Below are 23,261 nucleotides of genomic sequence, written 5' to 3'. Positions count from 1 at the left end.
TGGTAAATAAAGAAAAAAAGCTATGTTGTACTTGAAAGAGTTACCTTAACTCAATTTCTTTGTGATTTAAGATGATATGAAAAGTAGATTGCACCAAAAAAATAATTTTGTGTTGCCTAAATCACAAGTGTTAACATCCAACATATATTTTAGTGCTAATATATAAATATCTAAATGTGATATTATGATACTGAAACTGTTTCATGTAAAAATGTTTTGGGGGCAGATAAAGTTAAGTTATATGTGTTGTCCTATTTTAGACATGAAAGTTTATTAATTGAACAGTTTCTGATTTTAAAAAGAATAGGCTTGGGATATTATAATGATATAAATGTCATTGTGAGTACTGTCCTTGGAAAATGGCTATTAAAATTCATTAGAAGTAGATAATTGCTCATCAGATGATCTTATGAATGTTTCCAGAAATGGGATAGATAAAAAGTATGTGAAAAAATATATAATAATGAATAGACCAATGAGTTGAAGCTCTACATAGTATGAAAATTCTCATATTGTAGAGAAATGCCTAAAAGAACTTTGATAGTCTCTGCATGACAACTAGAGCTGCGAACTATATCTATAAAATGATAAATATATATGAGCTTTCTTTGTAAGGAAAACAGTGTAATACTGTAGCCTCTAAGGTCACTTTTCTCTGAAATTTACCTTCCCTTAAATACAGGGATGGGGTCCTAGCAGCTATGTTTTTGTTAGAGGGCCCCATTACCACCAGCCCTCCCACCCATAACATTAATTGGACTATGAGTAGACATTTCATCCAAATTGGACCAATCAGATCTCTTATAGAGATGTGAACTTGGAGCTGAGCCAGTCTAGACTGATGTCATGAACAGATGTAATGTAAACCAGAGAGTTGTGGAATCAGCCATCTTCTACCATGCACATGGAGAAAGAGCAAAAGGCAGTCTGTGAAGAGGGAAGAATGAAACAGCCATGTAGAGAGAAACAGGTCAAGAAACATACATGTTCTACAGGTAGAGGGACCCAACAAGTGTCCTCTCTGTAGAAACACCTCTCCAAACAAAGCTATCATGTTTTGAGGAATCTTTTGTAGTACATTAACATTTTAATTTGTGGGAGAGACAATTAGGTTGAATTGGCCTGAGCGTCACTGTCATCTCCCCATACTATCTTATCCTGTTTTAAAAAACTATTGAGTATAATGTTAATATTGTTTTATCCTGGGTGCTTTATATGCATATCATCTAATCTTCATGAAGTAAAATTAAAGTTGCCATCCATCTTTTACAGCTGATGAAACCAAAACTTTATGTGACCTACCCAAATTCACGTACCTGATTGTGAGTGGCCAAACTGAGGCTCACATTTGCAGGGGCTTTCCGACTCCTAAGACATACCCTTAACTGTTACATTATATTTGAATCTGGGGACAGCAACCAGTATCTTCCAAAAAGGGGGAAAGAGCGTTGGCCCTCTTCTACAGGAACAGTAAGTTCAGCTTATGCTTCATATTATGCATAGTGTGCTGAGCTCTGAAGGACAGGGTGAGGTCTGGAGAAGGTAGTGGTGAGGCAGGCTGCGTGTTCTCAGCAAAACTGGACACACACACACGCGTGTGTGCCAGTGTGTACTATAGAAAGGAGGAGTGGGGTAAGGAGGAGACTCTTGGCCAGAAGCAGAAAACTCTAATTACCTTTAGTTAGCACCATTTTACATTCTCTTATCCATGACAGACTAAAGTTAAGATGGAATATTATATGGTGCTTCATGGGAAGGCACTGTGAAAGAGGGTCGGTGTCATAGGAGAAGCCTACAAACACACACCACCCCCCACAAATGCCTGGAAAGAGAGGACAAGGCCACATTTATTGATTCCAGAGAAAATGAAAACATTTACGTAAAATACCGTATGGGTCCTCACAGGACACAACCTAAAAGAATTAGATCAGGCTTCAAAGGAATTTTGCTGGATATGAGAAATGGGTTCCAACTGAAATTTTTTTTTTTTGTAGATAATTATTTTTTATTGAAGGGTAGTTGACACACAGTATTACATTAGTTTCAGGTGTACAACACAGTGATTCAACATTTATATACATGATAATTCTAGGTACCAGCTATCACCATACCAAGTTGTTCCAATATTTTGACTATATTCCTTATGCTATACATTACATCCCGGTTACTTATTTATTTTACCATTGGAAGTCTGTCCTTTTTTTTTTTGTGAGGGCATCTCTCATATTTATTGATCAAATGGTTGTTAACAACAATAAAATTTTGTATAGGGGAGTCAATGCTCAATGCACAATCATGAATCCACCCCAAGCCTAATTTTCGTCAGTCTCCAATCTTCTGAGGCATAACAAACAAGTTCTTACATGGAGAACAAATTCTTACATAGTGAATAAGTTACATGGTGAACAGTACAAGGGCAGTCATCACAGAAACTTTCGGTTTTGCTCATGCATTATGAACTATAAACAGTCAGTTCAAATATGAATACTCATTTTCATTTAATTTTTATACTTGATTTATATGTGGATACCACATTTCTCTCTTTATTATTATTATTTTTAATAAAATGCTGAAGTGGTAGGTAGATACAAGATAAAGGTAGAAAACATAGTTTAGTGTTGTAAGAGAGCAAATATAGATGATCAGGTGTGTGCCTGTAGACTATATGTTAATCCAAGCTAGACAAGGGCAACAAAACATCCACGGATGCAGAAGATTTCTCTCAGAACAGGGGGGGTGAGGTTCTAAGTCTCACCTCTGTTGATCCCCAATTTTTCACCTGATGGCCCCCCTGCGACTGTGCCTGTCTTAGGTTGTTCCTCCTTTGAGGAATCTTACCTGTCTCTGGCTAACCAGTCATCTTCCGGGGCCATACAGGGAAATGTAAAGTTGGTAAGTGAGAGAGAAGCCTTATTGTTTGAAAAGGTTAGCTTTTTACTTCTTTGCATATTAATGCCCTGTGGCTTCTATGCCCAGCATTTGTCTTGAGGTATCTTTACCACTTGGAAGAATTATGATACTCGGTAAATTTGATATGAGGCACGAATTCTATTTAAGGGTTGTAATTATGAAGGAAGAAGAAAAGCTATAGAAGTAGCAGGCGGAAGAAAACATGGGAAGATTGATTATTTCTTTGACATATCTTCTTGTAGAGTAACTTCAGCATGTATAGGTTTTAAACTACTAATTAAATTGTGCACACACATTAACATAATAGGAGTATAGTTACATAACCAAAGCATACCTGTAATTACCATCCATCTCCAGTGAAACCAAGAAAACCAGTTAGGCACCTTAGGCATTTGTGAAAACTTATCTATGATATGGTGGATATTGTCCAACTGAACTTGAACAGTCTGAGAGAAATCAGACAAATTAAAACAACCCATTCCTGGGGACTGTTCACATCCCATATGTTCTTTTAACAGTAAATAGTCTGTAGTTGTAAGATTTTGGAGCGCTACAATTTGAACTTCTCCTAATTCTTGGTTGAGTTCCAATAGTATAGATCCAGTCAAATTTGTTGTTTTACTGTATGCACAGGCCAGCTTAAATATCTCCTTCTTCATTCCCATGGCAAGTCCAGGAACCGGTGGGATGAGTGCATCTACAGCTGTAGCAGTACGTGGATCTTTGTTGGGGATTTTTGATGATCATCTTCTGGCATGAGTCTTCCAGAGAGTGCTGATGTTGGAAGTTCTTTTTCATATCGTATCTTAGTTGATTTTCGGGGTAGCCAAATTAGGCTTTGATCCTCTATATAAACACAAACAGACCCTTTGCCTACACTTTTATATGCCCTTTATACCCTTGTGTAGAACTCATTGGAGGTCACCACACAGGAACTGCCTTTTTTTTTTTGGTATCATTAATCTACACTTACATGATGAATATTATGTTTACTAGGCTCTCCCCTATACCAGGTCCCCCCTATAAACCCCTTTACATTCACTGTCCATCAGCATAGCAAAATGTTGTAGAATCACTACTTGCCCTCTTTGTGTTGTACAGCCCTCCCCTTTCTCCCACCCCCCCATGTATGCTAATCTTAATAACCCCCTTCTTCTTCCCCCCACTTATCCCTCCCTACCCACCCATTCTCCCCAGTCCCTTTCCCTTTGGTACCTGGTAGTCCATTCTTGAGTTCTGTGATTCTGCTGCTGTTTTGTTCCTTCAGTTTTTCCTTTGTACTTATATTCCACACATGAGTGAAATCATTTGGTATTTCTCTTTCTTCGCTTGGCTTGTTTCACTGAGCATAATACCCTCCAGCTCCATCCATGTTGCTGCAAATGGTAGGATTTGCCCTTTTCTTATGGCTGAGTAGTATTCCATAATGTATATGTACCACATCTTCTTTATCCATTCATCTATCGATGGACATTTAGGTTGCTTCCAATTCTTGGCTATTGTAAATAGTGCTGCGATAAACATAGGGGTGCACTGATCTTTCTCATACTTGATTGCTGCATTCTTAGGGTAAATTCCTAGGAGTGGAATTCCTGGGTCAAATGGTAAGTCTGTTTTGAGCATTTTGATGTACCTCCATACTGCTTTCCACAATGGTTGAACTAATTTACATTCCCACCAGCAGTGTAGGAGGGTTCCCCTTTCTCCACAGCCTCACCAACATTTGTTGTTGTTTGTCTTTTGGATGGGAGCCATCCTTACAGGTGTGAGGTGATACCTCATTGTAGTTTTAATTTGCATTTCTCTGATAATTAGCGATGTGGAGCATCTTTCCATGTATCTGTTGGCCATCTGTATTTCTTTTTTGGAGAACTGTCTGTTCAGTTCCTCTGCCCATTTTTTAATTGGGTTATTTGTTTTTTGTTTGTTGAGGAGTGTGAGCTCTTTATATATTCTGGACGTCAAGCCTTTATCGGATCTGTCATTTTCAAATATATTCTCCCATACTGTAGGGTTCCTTTTTGTTCTATTGATGGTGTCTTTTGCTGTACAGAAGCTTTTCAGCTTAATATAGTCCCACTTATTCATTTTTGCTTTTGTTTTCCTTGCCTGGGGAGATATGTTCAAGAAGAGGTCACTCATGTTTATGTCTAAGACGTTTTTGCCTATGTTTTCTTCCAAGAGTTTAATGGTTTCATGACTTACATTCAGGTCTTTGATCCATTTTGAGTTTACTTTTGTATATGGGGTTAGACAATGGTCCAGTTTCATTCTCCTACATGTAGCTGTCCAGTTTTGCCAGCACCATCTGTTGAAGAGACTGTCATTTCCCCATTGTATGTCCATGGCTCCTTTATCAAATATTAATTGACCATATATGTCTGGATTAATGTCTGGATTGTCTAGTCTGTTCCATTGGTCTGTGGCTCTGTTCCTGTGGCAGTACCAAATTGTCTTGATTACTATGGCTTTATAGTAGAGCTTGAAGTTGGGGAGTGAGATCCCCCCTAATTTATTCTTCTTTCTCAGGATTGCTTGGCTATTTGGGGTCTTTGGTGTTTCCATATGAATTTTTGAATTATTTGTTCCAGTTCATTGAAGAATGTTGCTGGTAGTTTCATAGGGATTGCATCAAATCTGTATATTGCTTTGGGCAGGATGGCCATTTTGACGATATTAATTCTTCCTAGCCATGAGCATGGGATGAGTTTCCATCTGTTAGTGTCCCCTTTAATTTCTCTTAAGAGTGACTTGTAGTTTTCAGAGTATAAGTCTTTCACTTCCTTGGTTAGGTTTATTCCTAGGTATTTTATTTTTTTTGATGCAATTGTGAATGGAGTTGTTTTCCTGATTTCTCTTTCTGTTGGTTCATTGTTAGTGTATAGGAAAGCCACAGATTTCTGTGCGTTGATTTTGTATCCTGCAACTTTGCTGTATTCTGATATCAGTTCTAGTAGTTTTGGGGTGGAGTCTTTAGGGTTTTTTATGTACAGTATCATGTCATCTGCAAATAGTGACAGTTTAACTTCTTCTTTACCAATCTGGATTCCTTGTATTTCTTTGTTTTGTCTGATTGCTGTGGCTAGGACCTCCAGTACTATGTTAAATAACAGTGGAGAGAGTGGGCATCCCTGTCTAGTTCCCGATCTCAGAGGAAATGCTTTCAGCTTCTCGCTGTTCAATATAAATATAATGTTGGCTGTGGGTTTATCATAGATGGCCTTTATTATGTTGAGGTACTTGCCCTCTATTCCCATTTTGTTGAGAGTTTTTATCATGAATGGATGTTGAACTTTGTCAAATGCTTTTTCAACATCTATGGAGATGATCATGTGGTTTTTGTCTTTCTTTTTGTTGATGTGGTGGATGATGTTGATGGACTTTCGAATGTTGTATCATCCTTGCATCCCTGGGATGAATCCCACTTGGTCATGGTGTATGATCCTTTTGATGTATTTTTGAATTCGGTTTGCTAATATTTTGTTGAGTATTTTTGCATCTATGTTCATCAGGGATATTGGTCTGTAGTTTTCTTTTTTGGTGGGGTCTTTGCCTGGTTTTGGTATTAGGGTGATGTTAGCTTCATAGAATGAGTTTGGGAGTATCCCCTCCTCCTCTATTTTTTGGAAAACTTTAAGGAGAATGGGTATTATGTCTTCCCTGTATGTCTGATAAAATTCCGAGGTAAATCCATCTGGCCCGGAGGTTTTGTTCTTTGGTAGTTTTTTGATTACTGCTTCAATTTCGTTGCTGGTTATTGGTCTGTTTAGATTTTCTGTTTATTTCTGGGTCAGTCTTGGAAGGTTGTATTTTTCTAGGAAGTTGTCCATTTCTCCTAGGTTTCCCAGCTTGTTAGCATATAGGTTTTCATAGTATTCTCTAATAATTCTTTGTATTTCTGTGGGGTCCGTTGTGATTTTTCCTTTCTCATTTCTGATACTGTTGATTTGTGTTGACTCTCTTTTCCTCTTAATAAGTCTGGCTAGAGGCTTATCTATTTTGTTTATTTTCTCGAAGAACCAGCTCTTGGTTTCATTGATTTTTGCTATTGTTTTATTCTTCTCAATTTTATTTATTTCTTCTCTGATCTTTATTATGTCCCTCCTTCTGCTGACCTTAGGCCTCATCTGTTCTTCTTTTTCCAATTTCGATAATTGTGACATTAGACCATTCATTTGGGATTGTTCTTCCTTTTTTAAATATGCTTGGATTGCTATATACTTTCCTCGTAAGACTGCTTTTGCTGTTTCCCACAGAAGTTGGGGCTTAGTGTTGTTGTTCTCGTTTGTTTCCATATATTGCTGGATCTCCATTTTGATTTGGTCATTGATCCATTGATTATTTAGGAGCGTGTTGTTAAGCCTCCATGTGTTTGTGAGTCTGTTTGCTTTCTTTGTACAGTTTATTTCTAGTTTTATGCCTTTGTGGTCTGAAAAGTTGGTTGGTAGGATTTCAATCTTTTGGAATTTTCTGAGGCTGTTTTTGTGGCCTAGTATGTGGTCTATTCTGGAGAATGTTCCATGTGCACTTGAGAAGAATGTGTATCCTGTTGCTTTTGGATGTAGAGTTCTGTAGATGTCTATTAGGTCCATCTGCTCTACTGTGTTGTTCAGTGCTTCCGTGTCATTACTTATTTTCTGCCCGGTGGATCTATCCTTTGGGGTGAGTGGTGTGTTGAAGTCTCCTAGAATGAATGCATTGCAGTCTATTTCCCCCTTTAGTTCTATTAGTATTTGTTTCACATATGCTGGTGCTCCTGTGTTGGGTGCATATATATTTAGAATGGTTATATCCTCTTGTTGGACTGAGCCCTTTATCATTATGTAGTGTCCTTCTTTATCTCTTGTTACTTTCTTTGTTTTGAAGTCTATTTTGTCTGATATTAGTACTGCAACCCCTGCTTTCTTCTCGCTGTTGTTTGCCTGATATATGTTTTTCCATTCCTTGACTTTTAGTCTGTACATGTCTTTGGGTTTGAGGTAAGTTTCTTGTAAGCAGCATATAGATGGGTCTTGCTTTTTTATCCATTCTATTACTCTGTGTCTTTTGATTGGTGCGTTCAGTCCATTAACATTTAGAGTGACTATTGAAAGATATGTACTTATTGCCATTGCAGGCTTTAAATTCGTGGTTACCAAAGGTTCAAGGTTAGCCTCTTTAGTATCTTACTGCCTAACTTAGCTCGCTTATTGAGCTGTTATATACACTGTCTGGAGATTCTTTTCTTCTCTCCCTTCTTATTCCTCCTCCTCCATTTTTCATATGTTGGATGTTTTGTTCTGTGCTCTTTCTAGGAGTGCTCCCATCTAGAGCAGTCCCTGTAAGATGTCCTGTAGAGGTGGTTTGTGGGAAGCAAATTCCCTCAGCTTTTGCTTGTCTGGGAATTGTTTAATCCCACCATCATATTTAAATTATAGTCGTGCTGGATACAGTATCCTTGGTTCAAGGCCCTTCTGTTTCATTGCATTAAATATATCATGCCATTCTCTTCTGGCCTGTAGGGTTTCTGTTGAGAAGTCTGACATTAGCCTGATGAATTTTCCTTTATAGGTGACCTTTTTCTCTCTAGCTGCCTTTAAAACTCTTTCCTTGTCCTTGATCTTTGCCATTTTAATTATTATGTGTCTTGGTGTTGTCCTCCTTGGATCCTTTCTGTTGGGGGTTCTGTGTATTTCCGTGGTCTGTTCGATTATTTCCTCCCCCAGTTTGGGGAAGTTTTCAGCAATTATTTCTTCCAAGATACTTTCCATCCCTTTTCCTCTCTCTTCTTCTTCTGGAACCCCTATAATACGGATATTGTTCCTTTTGGATTGGTCACACAGTTCTCTTAATAGTGTTTCATTCCTGGAGATCCTTTTATCTCTCTCTATGTCAGCTTCTATGCATTCCTGTTCACTGGTTTCTATTCCATCAGTGGCCTCTTGCATCTTATCCATTCTGCTTATAAATCCTTCTAGAGTTTGTTTCACTTCTGTAACCTCCTTCCTGGCATCTGTGATCTCCCTCCGGACTTCATCCCAATTCTCTTGCATATTTCTCTGCATCTCTGTCAGCATGTTTATGATTTTTATTTTGAATTCTTTGTCAGGAAGACCGGTTAGGTCTGTCTCCTTCTCTGGTGTTTTCTCTGTGATCTTTGCCTGTAGTTTTGCCTTTTCATGGTGATAGCAATAGTTTGCAGAGCTGGGACGAGTGACTGCTGGAAGTACTTCCTTTCTTGTTGTTTTACGGCCCTCCTCTCCTGGGAGAACAGCGACCTCTAGTGGCTTGTACTGGGTAGGTGCGTGCAGACAGGGCTTCTGCTTCCTGCCCGGCTGCTATGGAGTTTATCTCCGCTGTTGCTGTGGGCGTGGCCTGGCTTGGGCCTCTGCTCCAAAGTGGTGGAGTCCCGTTGGCGGGGGAGCGGCCAGGAGTCCGTAAGGGGACTCCGTGCTCCCTGCAACCCAGGGGATTACGGTGCCCAGAGATCCTCGGATTCCCTACCTCTGGATTAAGTGTCCTGCCCTGCCCCTTTAAGACTTCCAAAAAGCACCTGCCAGAACAAAACAACAACCACAAAAAAAAAAAATTTTTTTTAATTAAAAAAATAAAAATAAAAATAAAAAATGGCCGCTCATTTTTCTTTATTCTCCGGTGCCAGGCGTCCAGTACCCGCTCACCGATCTTGCTGCCCTGTTTCCCTAGTATCCAGGGCCCCGTGCATGCACTGTGTCTGCGCTGTGGCCCGGATGGCTGGGGCTGGGTGTTCAGCAGTCCTGGGCTCCCTCTCCCTCTCCACTCCAACTCCTCTCCTCCCGCCGGGAGCCGGGGGGAGGGGTGTTCGGGTCCCGCCGGGCGGGGGCTGTATCTTACCCCCTTTGCGAGGCGCTGGGTTCTCGCAGGTGTGGATGTGGTCTGGATGTTGTCCTGTGTCTCTGGTCTTTATTCTAGGAAGAGTTGTCTTTGTTATATTTTCATAGATACATGTGGTTTTGGGAGGAGATTTCCGCTGCTCTACTCACGCCGCCATCTTGGCTCCACCCCTTCCAATTGAAATTTTCATCAGGACCCCTAAAACACATCAGAATACTTACTGCTGAGAATGTACCACAGATTGCAAGCTTTGGATTATGGGATGGACCTCATTAAACCAGGTAAGCATCATTGCAGGCATTTTACCCTGTTGGAAGAAGTAAAAGAAAACAGAAGTCTGCAGGAGGCAAAGGGACGTGAAGGGTAACAGTTACATTTGCTGGAAAGCCAAAACAGGCTTGCACTGTCTTTTGTGTGCTAGGTGAGGAGATGTGAAACATGAAGGTAATTTTGTGAACTTGTATGGCACCTAGGAGCTTCAGTGGTACTTGGGAAGTAAAATGAAGGAGTTGGCATACAGAGAGAGGACCTGTTCTTCCATCTATCAACTCAATTATAGATTTTTATCCAATTGATACATCAAGAAATCCTGAATTACCATTTTTTTTATTAAGGGGAGGGCATGTGGGTTACAGGAATGGAGGGAAGAGGGAGAGAAATGTTTTCCTGACTTTCTCGATACTCCTTTTAGAAACAACTTGCTCATTGTTATTTTTTAAATTGGATTTTCAAGCTCAGATGGAAAAACAAAGATGGCCTTTCAATTCCTCTCTGCTTAGTCCCCTTCTATGTGAAAAAAAAAATTTTCCTTGTGTTCAAGAGAAGATTTCCATTGCTTTTGGCTGTATATCTCCATTAAATACAATTATTTACCCTGAGCCCCTCTGTGTTGTTGATTGCAAGAAAATCTCTGGTCCACTACATTTCAGATTTGTCAGAGCCAGTGAGGTACTCCAGGTGCAGCTGAGTGTGAATGCTGTTGAAGCTATTGGGCTATTGGTTTAGATGACCTTGATACTGGGTCTCTTTATGAGACTGCTGGTCAAGTTTTCTACTCTGCTGGTTTCTCAGATCCATCTCTAATTGCTGCTGACTGTTTGAAAGTTGAAGCGTTGTTGAAATGCTTCCAACTTTTTATCAAATTATAGCAATTCCCTATAGAATCCTGTATTTTTAGTGTCCCCATTCAGTAGACATCCAGGGAAAGAGTTTAATTTGCCTATTATAGTCAATTCTCATCCTAGTGAAGGACATACCATTGGAGCCTCTTTGCAGTAATGGAAAATCCAGTGTCTCAACACACGGTACTATGTGGTTACTTTTCCAGTATATCAGTTAAAATGTTTTGGGCTGCTGGCAATACAGTACTTGACTAATAATGACTTAAATGATAAAGACAGTATTTCATATAATGTGAAGGTCAGAAGTAGGGTATTTCTCGGTGTATTTGTTGGGTCCAGTATTTATTGGATGTAATGCCTATGAAAGATAAAGAGGAAAAGGATCAGGAGTGGTCACAGAAACCCTCTGACCATAGCTCATAGCTGATAGCTGTGAAAGGAAGAAGGATTGGCTAGGAAAAGCCAAAGACTGCAGTGAGGCACTGAGAAACCCACCGCCAGCCTAACAGGGAGCTCTACCAAAGACATAGTCCATGTTGGGCAGATATGACCAAGTCCCAGCACCCCAGTGTGCTCAGTTATTGGCTAGGACTTCCTGGAAGAGCCTGGCCCCAGCTCAGGTGCTTCTGTGGATTCTTTGCATCTGGGGGCTTTCAGCAACCTGCACTCCTCGTGACTGACGAGCAAGCTCTTCTTGAACAGAGGTCTGAGCAGCACATCTCTGTTATCTGTATAGCTGCCACATAAGGTTTACTTCAGCAGCACAGGTATACCGTCCAGGATCCAGGTGCTTTCCCAATGTATTTTGCATCATGCTTCACATGTTGGTAGTCCCCAGATTTATTTCCTCATTGTCTAAAAATGACCGCCACAACCTCAGGTCTTCACACAACTGTGTAGCAAAGCAGGAAGGAGAGTTTATCCTTGCATGCCTCTGTTTTTAAGGGAGGAAGATGTTTCTTTAAAGTTGGCAAGCAGGGTTACCTGTCAGTCCTGGCCAGGTTTGAGTCACAGGCCTATGCTTTAGCTGCAGGGGAGGCTAGGCAAGGGAATTTCTGGCTTTTTCAGCCTAATAATGGGAAGTGGTTTATGCCAGGAAATAGGAAGGGGCATAGGAGGGTGGTGGTAGTGGGGTGGGTAAATCAAGAGTGTCTGCCACCCTAAATATTCCTAAGGTGGCACTTTATAATTTTATTCCCAGAAATTCAGACATTAGAGGTCGTGAATTGATTATCTTTTATCTTGTACCCCCAGCCAGAACTATGAAGGCTTTATTGTAGTTTTTCATGTATATTTTTTATATATATATATAATTTCTTACTTTGTTGTTGTTCATAGTTTTACTAAATGTTTAAGTGACCAGATATACAACCAAACTGATTAGACCGATATTTTCAAAGGAGTTCTAAAAATTCTGATTGCATTAATAATGATTTTAGTTTTGCCATTTTAATCTTTTGGTTTAGCACACAGGTTTCACCAGTGCTAGAAAGATGCGGACACTCCAGGCCTGGGGAGAGGAGTCAGAAAAACATTGCCTAGTGTGAAAGTATCTGTACAGGGTACTTTTCTGATGCAAAATGCGGTACCCATATGCTCTCTCTAGTGATATCTTCCCCCCCTCCAGTGTTTCTGTACACCATCCTGGTTCTTTATTCAGTATATAATTTTTTGCACAGAGCTAGTTGGCTCTACTCCTTACCTACTGTTTGAACTTGGGAAAGCTACGTGACCTCTCTAAGCATTTGTCTCCTCAACTGTAAAATGAGATAAACGTGCCCCTTCTTGTGCTGCTGTGGCACAAACAACAAGTCATCATCTTCTCGTCCCCTTTCAACTCTTCCTGCTCATTTATTTTATGGCATTAGAAAGCTGTTTCTTTACACGGACAGCATTAATTATGTTTTTTCTCGTTTACTTTCCATGCAATTATTTGCTGCTTCCTAAAAAGAAAATAATTCCAAACTGTTCAAGTAAAACCAAAAAGAACCCACAAATGCTATTTCTACACAAAAGCAGATTTCTGTGAATTCTGCAGTGTGTGCTCTTGGGAAAGAAGCTGAAGTGTTCAAGTCTTAGAATTCGTCTTGATAAAGCACACACTCCACCTCTGGCATTCATACATAAAATACTTTTTATTCCAGAACTAAGAGACCTACACAATTGACTGTTTTCCCCAACTTCACTCCCCAGAGACAACTGTTGCTAATGTTTAGGTTTAACATGACAAATTTGTCTCTAACCACTGACAAACACGAGTATATTTACAGATCTAGTTAGTATTTTTAAATAAAGCTGGATTCATGTTCTTCAGCAGTACCGCAACATCATTTGTCTGTTTTGACAATAATATCATCTGATCATTTTTGCCTTTTTATTTTGCTATGTAAGAGTTAGAAAAACCTGAACCTGAAATCCTTATGAATTATAAAAACAAAAATGAAAAAACAGAACTGGAATACCCATAGGTCACATGTGAAGGGACAACAGATCTCTACATTGGAAGCCATATTCCAGTCTTGTCTTTCTTTTTTTATGAACAGCTTTACTGAGCAATTACTGATATACAAAGAAATGCACATATTTAATTTGTACAATTTGATGAGTTTGGACATATGCAAGCACCCCAATCAAGGGAACAGATATACCCAAAATCTCCTAACATTTCCTTGTATTCCTTTCTCTGTGTGTGATAAGAACACAACATTATTTTTATTATTAAACAGAACTTGAAGTATAGGCCAACAGATGTTACCAGACAAAACAGGGAACAGAAATAGAAAAGCTTATTTTGCTCAATGAAAATAGAATAATGCACTTATTTTCATTCATTCACTTACTGATTTGTTCAGATGTTTACTGTGCTCGTACTATATAATCCATGGGCATTGTTTTTAGCACTTAAAATTCAGTGATATAAAAGAGACAAATCTTCTATTAATGATGTTTACATTTTAATGGGGGAAGTAGAAAGGATGCTTATATTTTGAATACCTTCAACTACAATGCCTCTTGAATTAATTTCTTTGGTCATTTAGTTATTCATTAACTTAGGTTTGAACCAATTATTCAAAAATTATGTTCAATGTCATTTTATATAATAAAAGTGATATTGTAAAAATTTTAGGAAATAAAATGGATTAAAACCACCTATAATTCCATAATGTAGAACATTTGGTTATCATTAATGTGTGGCTCTTTGTGTCCATCTCTTCTGGTATTTTCTATAAAGATATATGGACCATTATAATTTTCTAAAAACAAAGGAGATGATTTCATAAACTACTTTCCCTCATACTCTTAAATAATCTTCAAGAACATGATTTCTACTATTTCAAATCAGGAATAGATAGTTGTAATTTATTTAAATAATACTCTGTAATTGGACTTTCAGGGTTTTTTCTTAAAATGTAAGTACTTTAAGTAGCCCTATGATAAATAGCCTTGCATATACATCATGGAATGCATATGTGATAATCTTCTTACAGTGAATGTCTAGAAGTGATATTACTGGCTCAAGGTCTACTAAACATATATAGATTTTATACATAACCTCAACTATCCCTCCAAGGAACATAATTTTACCATATTATAATTTATCAACATTTATTTCCCTACGTCCTAACTATTATTAGGTATTTCCAGGGTTTTTTTTTCCTAATCACAGCCTAATTTCATATATTTTGGAATTCATCCTTATTTTTTCTTTGTAAAAAACTAGATGTTAAATATAAATAGCTATGATTATGTTATATATTTTAAATTATTTTTTGGTGTTTCCTTTACCTTTTATGGTATTTTTTGACATTTCATTGTTATTGTTGTTAAAAACCTGTCAATGTGTATCTTAATTTTCATGGTTGTCTCTATGTTAAAAATTTTTCCCACTTTGATATCAAATTATTTGCCTATGAGAGCTTCAAGTTCTTTTATTTTTTAATAAAAGGCAAGAATCTAGTGGGGACTTTTTAAAATAGTAGGAGTTTTATGGCCAATCAGTTGTCCTGGTGTGTATATATGTATGTACATATGACACATTAAAAAATTTTTGGTTTGTTTTGGGATAGACTTTCCTTTCTTCACTTAAAGATTCCACCTTTATTGTATTCGAGCTTGTCATGCAGATGAACTTTGGACAGTTCTTTGATGATTTGTCAAGCAAATTTAAATGATACATTCTTATAGTGTATATAAACAGTTGAGAGTGTAGTTTCCCTGAATAAATTTGGATTTCTCGAAATTGCCTCTTGAGGGATGCAAACCAGTAGAGTGCAAATGGCAATGTTATTGGTAGATCATGAGAGCTACACAAATCTTAAAATAGAGCAGAGCAGAGAGGCTCTTGGGGGAAGATGTGCTATGTTGGCTGGACCCAGAGTGGTGAGTCTGTTGTGACCCGGCAGAGAGGAAGGAGAAAGGGCATTCCAAAGGGGGGAAGCCCTGTAAGAGCACCCAGAATTGGGAGCAAGCATTATATAATAGGTGATCAGAGAGGCAGGGGTGGAAATGGTCTAGTATTTGTTGAGTATATTCTGAATGTGAACCACCATGCTAAGCATTTTATAGGAATAACTCTGAAGTCAGCTGAATCCTCATACTTTGTCTCCTGCATCAGTGCATGCTCAGTGCCCTGCTTCCACTCTGTTGCGATTTGATCCAGAATGCAGTATTTCTTTGAATTTCTAAAAAAGCAATTCACTCACAAAAACTTAGTTGGTAGGTGTAAACCACAGTTTCTTGACCTCAGTACCTTAGACATTTTGGACTGAAAAATCCATTGATGTAGGGTGCTATTCTGTGCATGACAGGATGTTTATTCATGACCTGTACCCACTAGATGCCAGCAGCAATCCTGCTGCCGAGGTGGGATGAGCAAAAATGTCTCCAGACATTGCCAAATGTCCCCTAGGGTGCGAATTCAACTCCAGCTGAGAATCACTGATGCAGCTTATACCAAAGATAAGCAAGTTGGTGGACAGTTTTATATTGAACTATGCACAAGAACTAAGTATCCTTTTTGTTTTCTTTGCTGAACTCCCTTCTTGGTTTGCAAGTGAATTTGTGGGAGAGGTGTTTGCTAAATCTATGGCACGGTCTCTCACCTATGGCACTACGGACATTGGGGCCATGTAATGTTTTTGTTTTGGAGGTTCTGTGTATTGTGTGATGCTCAGCAGCCCCACTGGGCCCTACCCAGGAGACGCCAATCCCCCTCCCCTGAGTTGGGACAACCAAATCTGTTCCCAGACACTGACAAAATTGGCCCTGATGGAGAACCACTGATGCAGATTATGCCAAGGATAGGAAGGTTATAGGGTTTTATTCTCTATAACCCAAAAGATGTAAGTTAAAAATCCTCTATTTTTCCCTCTCAAGTCATTTTTTGGTTGCTATGCATTTGGGGTTTTTTGTTTTGTCTGGTTCTGCTTCTGCTCTCACAGAGCTTCTCCGTTTCAGCACTATTACTAATCTGGGCCACATAATTCTGTCTTTGTGGGGGCTGTCCTGTAGATTGTAGGGTGTTTGGCAGCATCCCTGGCCTCTACCCACTCCCGTGGTTGAAGCAACCAATGCTGTCTCCACATATGTTAACCGGCTCCTGGAGGGGAGGGGCTAAAGCGCCCTGGCCCAGCGCCAGTGCTCTAGCTCTGCTCTCCTTTCCGCCGTGCAGGGGCTCTTCCTCTGGCCTTTCTTGGGCAAACGTGTGTTTCTCTCCTTTTGTGACTCAGATGTTCAGTGATAATTTCTGTTGTTGTTTCTTGAACATGATTGAAGAACCTCACTATGTCAAGTGGTTTAATTGCTACGTTTTTCTCTAACAAATATAGCATTTGCCCCTAAGAAAAATTCTGGCAAATAACATTCACTCCAATTTGCTAAACATTCATCATTTCTCCCTGAGTGAACAGGAACAGGCCACATGAGCTGCTATCACGGGTTCTGCTATAGCTGCTTTTGCATTAGAGCACATTTGCACATGCCTTTCTATTTCACTAAATTTGAACACATGGGCAACCTGAAGACAAGCATACAGTCTTGTACATAGTAACTGTATTGAAATGAAAAGGATGTAAATATTGAAATCAGGCATGTCTGGGTTATAATATCACTGAATTCCTCTTTAACTAGATTTAGTGATTTTAGGGAAGTTTGTTTCTTCTTCTGACCTTGCTTCATCCTCTACAAAATAGGCATAAGATCACCTTCTGATTGTTTTTTATAATGATTATAGGTAATAAAGCACTGGGTATATATCAGACACTTACAAATGTTAACCATTGTTACTAATTTTGCCAACAGATATTGAGGCCTATATAAAGAGACTTTAAAGCCAGACTTTAAACCTCAGACATCCATACCTTGAGTGTTTACCTCTTTATTTCACTTAATTTCTGACTTATTGTTGTAGTTATGGCTGAGTGGTGCTGGCGAAAAGATTGTTGCATTCATTTTTCATTTTGCCGGAAATTTTAAGGCTTGACTAATTCTAATGTTCTCATAAACCCTGTATTTTAAAATTTAGCATCACTGTGAGGATTTCTTGTTGCAATGTGAGAAGATGCATATTGTTTCTAAATAAAACATTAGAATTATAAATTAGGAGTTTTACTAAAATTGGTTCCTATGGCAGAAGTGTCCTTTGAGTTTTTAATGTTTTTCCCATTATATATTTTTCTTCCCTGTTAATTTTTCCTCTTATGTATATGTGCAGTTTTGACCTTTTCAAAACAAATTGAAACATAAAGTGTGATGAAAAGAAAACAGACAACTTGTCAAGTCACATTACAAAAATCAAAATGGAAGAATGCACTATTCTGGTCATTTAAAAGGGCTTCAGTGCTCAATTTGTTACACAAAGTTGTGGTTTTTCCCTAGATTAGAAAATAAAGTGGTAATATAAGGCTGGGGTGCACAACTTTAGTTATAATATCATAGAATTTAGAGGTGAAGGGAACCCCGAAATTATTAAATGTAATCATTCCAATTTGTTAGTAAAGAAAGTAAGGCCTACAGAAGACAAACGACCTCCACCAAATTTTTAACCAATGATTAGTGATAGAGTTTGTATGAAGATCTGAATCCCAGGGAATCAGACACCCTGCTCTGTTAGCATCTCTGTGAAAAAAAGAGTACTGTGGAATCTTCTAGAAGATTTCGCATGCATTTTCTAATGAATTTTTTTAAATTAGGGAATGATAGTGGAGATATTTTTAGGGATTGTTGTGACACCAACCACTGGGGCAAAATAGAAATTTTGGCTGGATTAAGCTTGATGAAAAGTGTTTCAATTTAGTGCAACTATCTTAAAGCAAGGAAAGCACCATTGTTGGCTTCTACCAAGTCTTTTGGAGAGGACACAGATGGACATAGCAGGCTATAAAAGAAACTAGATTTAGACTAACACATAACATTTTTTCCCACGGTCTCTCACTCTCATTTTCAAAGCACTTTGGTTTTATTAAGGAACATACACAATACCGAAAGCTTAGTAACAGTGTTTAAGAATTGGGGAAGTCTCTAAACTCCCAGTATATTTCTAACACTTCCTTATGTACCTAGAATATGCCATATCTTTAACACATCCTGACTTTTCCAGTGATTGGGTGCAACTTTCCAGTGTAGACGTCAGAAAAACTCCTTGGGTTTTCCTTGAGATTTTCTTGATTTTTTTTCCTGTGTCCTTTTTTTGATGATTGCACTCAGCCATTGTCGCAAGATCTTCTGGGACACTTTGATTTGCTCTTTTCAGAATTTTAATCAAATCAGTGGCAGTTTTCCAATTATCTTGAGTCATAAGGGTAAATGATATGCCAGTCTTTCCTGCCCTTCCAGTACGCCCTACCCTGTGTACATATTCTTTGGTATTCCATGGAAAACGGTAATTATACACATGTGTAACATTGTTAACATGGAGACCTCGGGATGCTAAATCATAGCAGTCAATATTTTCACATCTCTGGTTTTGAAGTCCACTGATGCTTGCTCATGATCACTTTGTTCTCTGTCACCATGCAGTGATCACTCAGGTATGCCTTGAATGCTTAAATCACTTGATAAGTCATCAGCAACAAGTTTTCTGCTGATAAAAACGATGACTTTGTCTTTGGGTGACAGGCTCTGTAGGAATTCTTGGATAAGAGATCATTTTTCTTCTTCTGCGGTAACAATTATATTTAGCTTCACTGTATTAACAGCAACTAGATCCAGAGTGCCAACATAAACAACCGTAGGCTTTCTCAAATAAGATTGCTCAAGTCGATGAAAACTCAAGATCCAGCATTTTATCTGCCTCGTCTAAGACCAAGTAGGTTATGCTTCTTAGGTTGACCAAGGTTTTCACTTGCAGATTGTTCAGTCATCCAGGAGTTGAAATAATGATGTTTATCCCTTTGGTAATGTCTTGTATTTGTCCCTCTCTATTTCCACTACCATGTATACAGATACTTTTAAGACCTTCATATGAATACTTAGAATGTTTCCTTCCACCTGAAAAGCTAATTCTCTTGTAGGCATAAGGACTAGCATGCCAGGTCTGTTCCTTTGTTCTCTAGATATTAGTTGATTGAGATGGATAATCCCAGGCATTAAATAGGACCATGTTTTGCCTGTTTCAGCTTCGGCGACTCCGATAAGATCTATTCCTTGTAGGATAATTGACCATGCCTGTGACTGAACTGGCATTGGCGTTTGAAAACCTGCTTTTTAAATTCTTTTCATAAGTTTGAGATAGTGTTGGAAAGCATCCTCAAATTCACAAGTAGGATTGGGGGTGAGACATTTTTCACCATCCTTCAAGTCATCACACATTATGTTGAAATTTTCCTTTCTCCCAGTGTCCACCTGCACTTGAGACAGTGAGCTTATTGCTTTGGTTTTTATGTAAAAGTTTTTCTTAACTGGTGGTAAATCTGCCCATTTTCTTTTTTCCCCACTCTACAACTTCTGCCTTAATTTGATCCCAATCTATCAATGGCTGAACTTCTCTAAAAACGCTGTCTGTATTTACGTCTCTTCCAACAGAGGGTTGTGATACAGGTTTATCTACACTGAATTCTCGATTGTATCTTCCTTCTTGTTTTTCAACAAGAGTTTCTGTAGCTGCTTTGACCTTTGCTTTCATGTCCTTGGTGCCAAAAATTTTTATCTCTACTTCAGAATCACCTTTTATGATCTGTATTTTGGTGTTTGTCATACCCTGGATGTCTTTTATTTTTTATCCACTGCAACCAATCACCACACCCGTCATGCTGTTCAGTAATCTAAAGCAGAGAGTGGTTCCTGAGAGTGGGAGGGATCACTCCAGCCCCTGCCTCGGCCCCCTCTGCTGCCCGCTGCTGGCCCTGAGGTCTCCTGGATTAGATTCCACCCTCTTCTGCACTGGGGCCCAGGCCATTGCTGGATAATGGTAAGGTTGGTGCTGACCTCTCGCTTACCTAGGATTGGGTGATGATGTGGTCTGAGACCTTTTTCTCTTCAGGGTCTTGATCAACCAACTGTACCACCAGTAGTTAGCTATGCAGGCCTTACATAGGGAATCACTGTTTGATGTGGTATCAGGGGCTTTTATTGCTTGGCCAATCACAGGGCTGGGACTAGGGTGAGGCAAGCATGTGCCTCTGATGCAAAATTTAAAGTGACATGCACTCTTAGGGACTGATCTTTTTTTAATTTTAAATTTAAAAAATTTATATTTTTTTATCAATCAACTAAAAATATCATTGATATGCACTCTTATGAAGGTTTCACATGAAAAACATTATGGTTACTACATTCACCCATATTATCAAGTCCCCTCTATACCCCATTGAAGTCACTGTCCATCAGTGTAGTAAGATGTCACAGAGTCACTACTTGTCTTCTCTGTGCTACACTGTCTTCCCCATGACCCCCCCAACTCCATGTGTACTAATCATAATACCCCTCAATTCCCTTCTCCCTCCCTCCTCACCCACCCTCCCCAACCTCCTCCCCTTTGGTAACCGCTAGTCCCTTCTTGGAGTCTGTGAGTCTGCTGCTGTTTTGTTCTTCAGTTTTGCTTCATTGTTACACTCCATAAATGAGGGAAATCATTTGGTACCTGTCTTTCCCCTCCTGGCTTATTTTACTGAGCATAATACCCTCTAGCTCTCCATGTTGTTACAAATGGTAGTATTTGTTTTCTTCTTATGGCTGAATGGTATTCCATTGTGTATATATACCACATCGTTTTTATCCATTCATCCACTGATGGACACTTAGGTTGCTTCCATTTCTTGGCTATTGTAAATTGTGCTGCGATAAACATAGGGGTGCATATGTCTTTTTCAAACTGGGCTCCTGCATTCTTAGGGTAAATTCCTAGGTGGGGAATTCCCAGGTCAAATGGTATTTCTATTTTTAGTTTTTTGAGGAACCTCCATGCTGCTTTCCACAGTGGTTGAACTAGTTTACATTCCCACCAGCAGTGTAGGAGGGTTCCCCTTTTTCCACATCCTTGCCAACATTTGTTGTTGTTTGTCTTTTGGATGGTGGCCATCCTAACTGGTGTGAGGTGATATCTCATTGTGGTTTAAATTTTCATTTTCATGATAGTTAGCAATGTGGAGCATCTTTTCATATGCCTATTGGCCATCTGAATTTCTTCTTTGGAGAAGTGTCTGTTCAGGTCCTCTGCCCATTTTTTAATAGGGTTGTTTGCTTTTTGGGTGTTGAGGTGTGTGAGTTCTTTATATATTTTGGATGTTAACTCCTTGTTGGATATATCATTTACTAATATATATCTCCCATACTGCAGGATGCTTTTTTGTTCTGTTGATGGTGTCCTTTTCTATACAGAAGCTTTTTAGCTTGATGTAGTCTCATTTGTTCATTTTTGCTTTTGTTTCCTTTGTCCGAGGAGATGCGTTCAGGAAAAAATTGTTCATGTTTATATTCAAGAAATTTTTGCCTATGTTCTAAGAGTTTTATGGTTTCATGACTTACATTCAGGTCTTTGATCCATTTTGAATTTACTTTTGTGTATGGGGTTAGACAATAATCCAGTTTCATTCTCTTACGTGTAGCTGTCCAATTTAGGGACTGATCTTAAAGACACTTACAGGACTTTGAGAGTGTGTTTCCTCAACTTTTGTGTTCTGGGTGCCTCAGTGGCTCACCTTATACTAGTTCTGGCTCAGCATCAAAGCAGACTTGAAGCAGGCCTTTAACTTATCCACATAGTCTTTTTTATAAGCCAGTTATTTCCATAGGAGGAAAAAAATGGTGGATTTAAAAAAATCAACTTATTTACATATTTGTGTGTTTATTTTGGTAAATTTCTTTTTCAGTAACAATAATACTTGGTGTTGATAAAAGCATCACTTCCCTGTCCTCTTCTATAACTCAAATTATACCATCAGAAGTTTCTTGAGTACACACTTAAGGGATGGCATTTTGCCTTTGATTCTTCGCTAAATTCTAACATTTGCTAAGGCAGTTTCATTATTATTTCAGGGATGCTGTTTAGAAGAGAGGTAGAATTGGGTCTAAGGGAGTGTTTTCAATAGTTTGCAAATTTTCTCAATGTCTCTTAATTTTTTTTCTTCCTTATGGTTTCACAGATTCAGAGATCTTGGCATTGGAAGGCTATGTAGAAGTCATTTATTAGGTGCAACATAGAAGACACCCTAGCAGCAATCTTCTCCTGACTTCTGAAGTTACACAGAATAGCTTTGATTCTCTTTGTCCCCTTATATGCTTAAAGGCCACTGTCAAATCCCCTTAAGGGTTCTGTTCATCAGGGTAAAGTTCCTAGTTTCTTCAACATTTCTTGATATGACATGGTTTCCAAGGTACACACCCTCCTGTTCCTTCTCCTTTGGAAGTGATTCATTGAGGACCTCTTACGATGTGGCACATCGAACTAAATGACACAGTCTGAAGAAACGGCCTTACCGTTGTATGAGGAGGTCCTCTTCACGGAGAGTGACAGTTCTACTGCTTCTCCCTATGAACTCCTAAGTTGCAAAGCTACTCAAAGGAACATGATGGACATTTAAGTCCATTCTTCCTCATCCTGTACTTAAATGATTTATTTTTTTTTCCTTTGTTCAACTAAAAGTAGGCTATATATTTATCCCATTATATTCATCCTGCTAAGTTGGTCAATTGAAGCAGCCTATTAAATATAATTTTAATGCTGAGTCTCTCAGTCATTTTATTATCCTCTCTCTAGTTTCAAGTCATCTGCTGATCAACCGCTCATGACATCTTTCTCCTTATAGCCAAAGGTGCTGATTAAAATTTGAACATGGTAGGATATAGAAAGTAGGAAGTATAGAGGTAGAAGTCTTTGGCACATTAGGAAAAACCTTCTGTATGTCAGCACCTTTCCTGAAAGATGCTTTTTGAAAAAAAATA

The 23,261-nt window shown here is 38.7% G+C and overlaps 1 protein-coding gene across 1 annotated transcript in view; it reads right to left on the bottom strand.

Moving 5' to 3' along the window:
* Window positions 1-18,509: 18,509 nt before the first annotated feature.
* DDX53 (DEAD-box helicase 53) overlaps window positions 18,510-23,261 on the bottom strand; it is a 29,586-nt gene continuing 24,834 nt past the window's right edge. The window contains 6 exon segments of the mRNA XM_057495991.1: window positions 18,510-18,554; window positions 18,556-18,818; window positions 18,821-19,146; window positions 19,148-19,358; window positions 19,361-19,808; window positions 19,810-20,162. Coding sequence (XP_057351974.1) covers window positions 18,510-18,554; window positions 18,556-18,818; window positions 18,821-19,146; window positions 19,148-19,358; window positions 19,361-19,808; window positions 19,810-20,162 — 1,646 coding nt within the window.

Source organism: Manis pentadactyla, chromosome X, assembly GCF_030020395.1.
Source record: "Manis pentadactyla isolate mManPen7 chromosome X, mManPen7.hap1, whole genome shotgun sequence".
Taxonomy (NCBI): domain Eukaryota; kingdom Metazoa; phylum Chordata; class Mammalia; order Pholidota; family Manidae; genus Manis; species Manis pentadactyla.
Note: the sequence above shows the minus strand (reverse complement) of the source record. Positions and strands in the feature narration are given on the sequence as shown.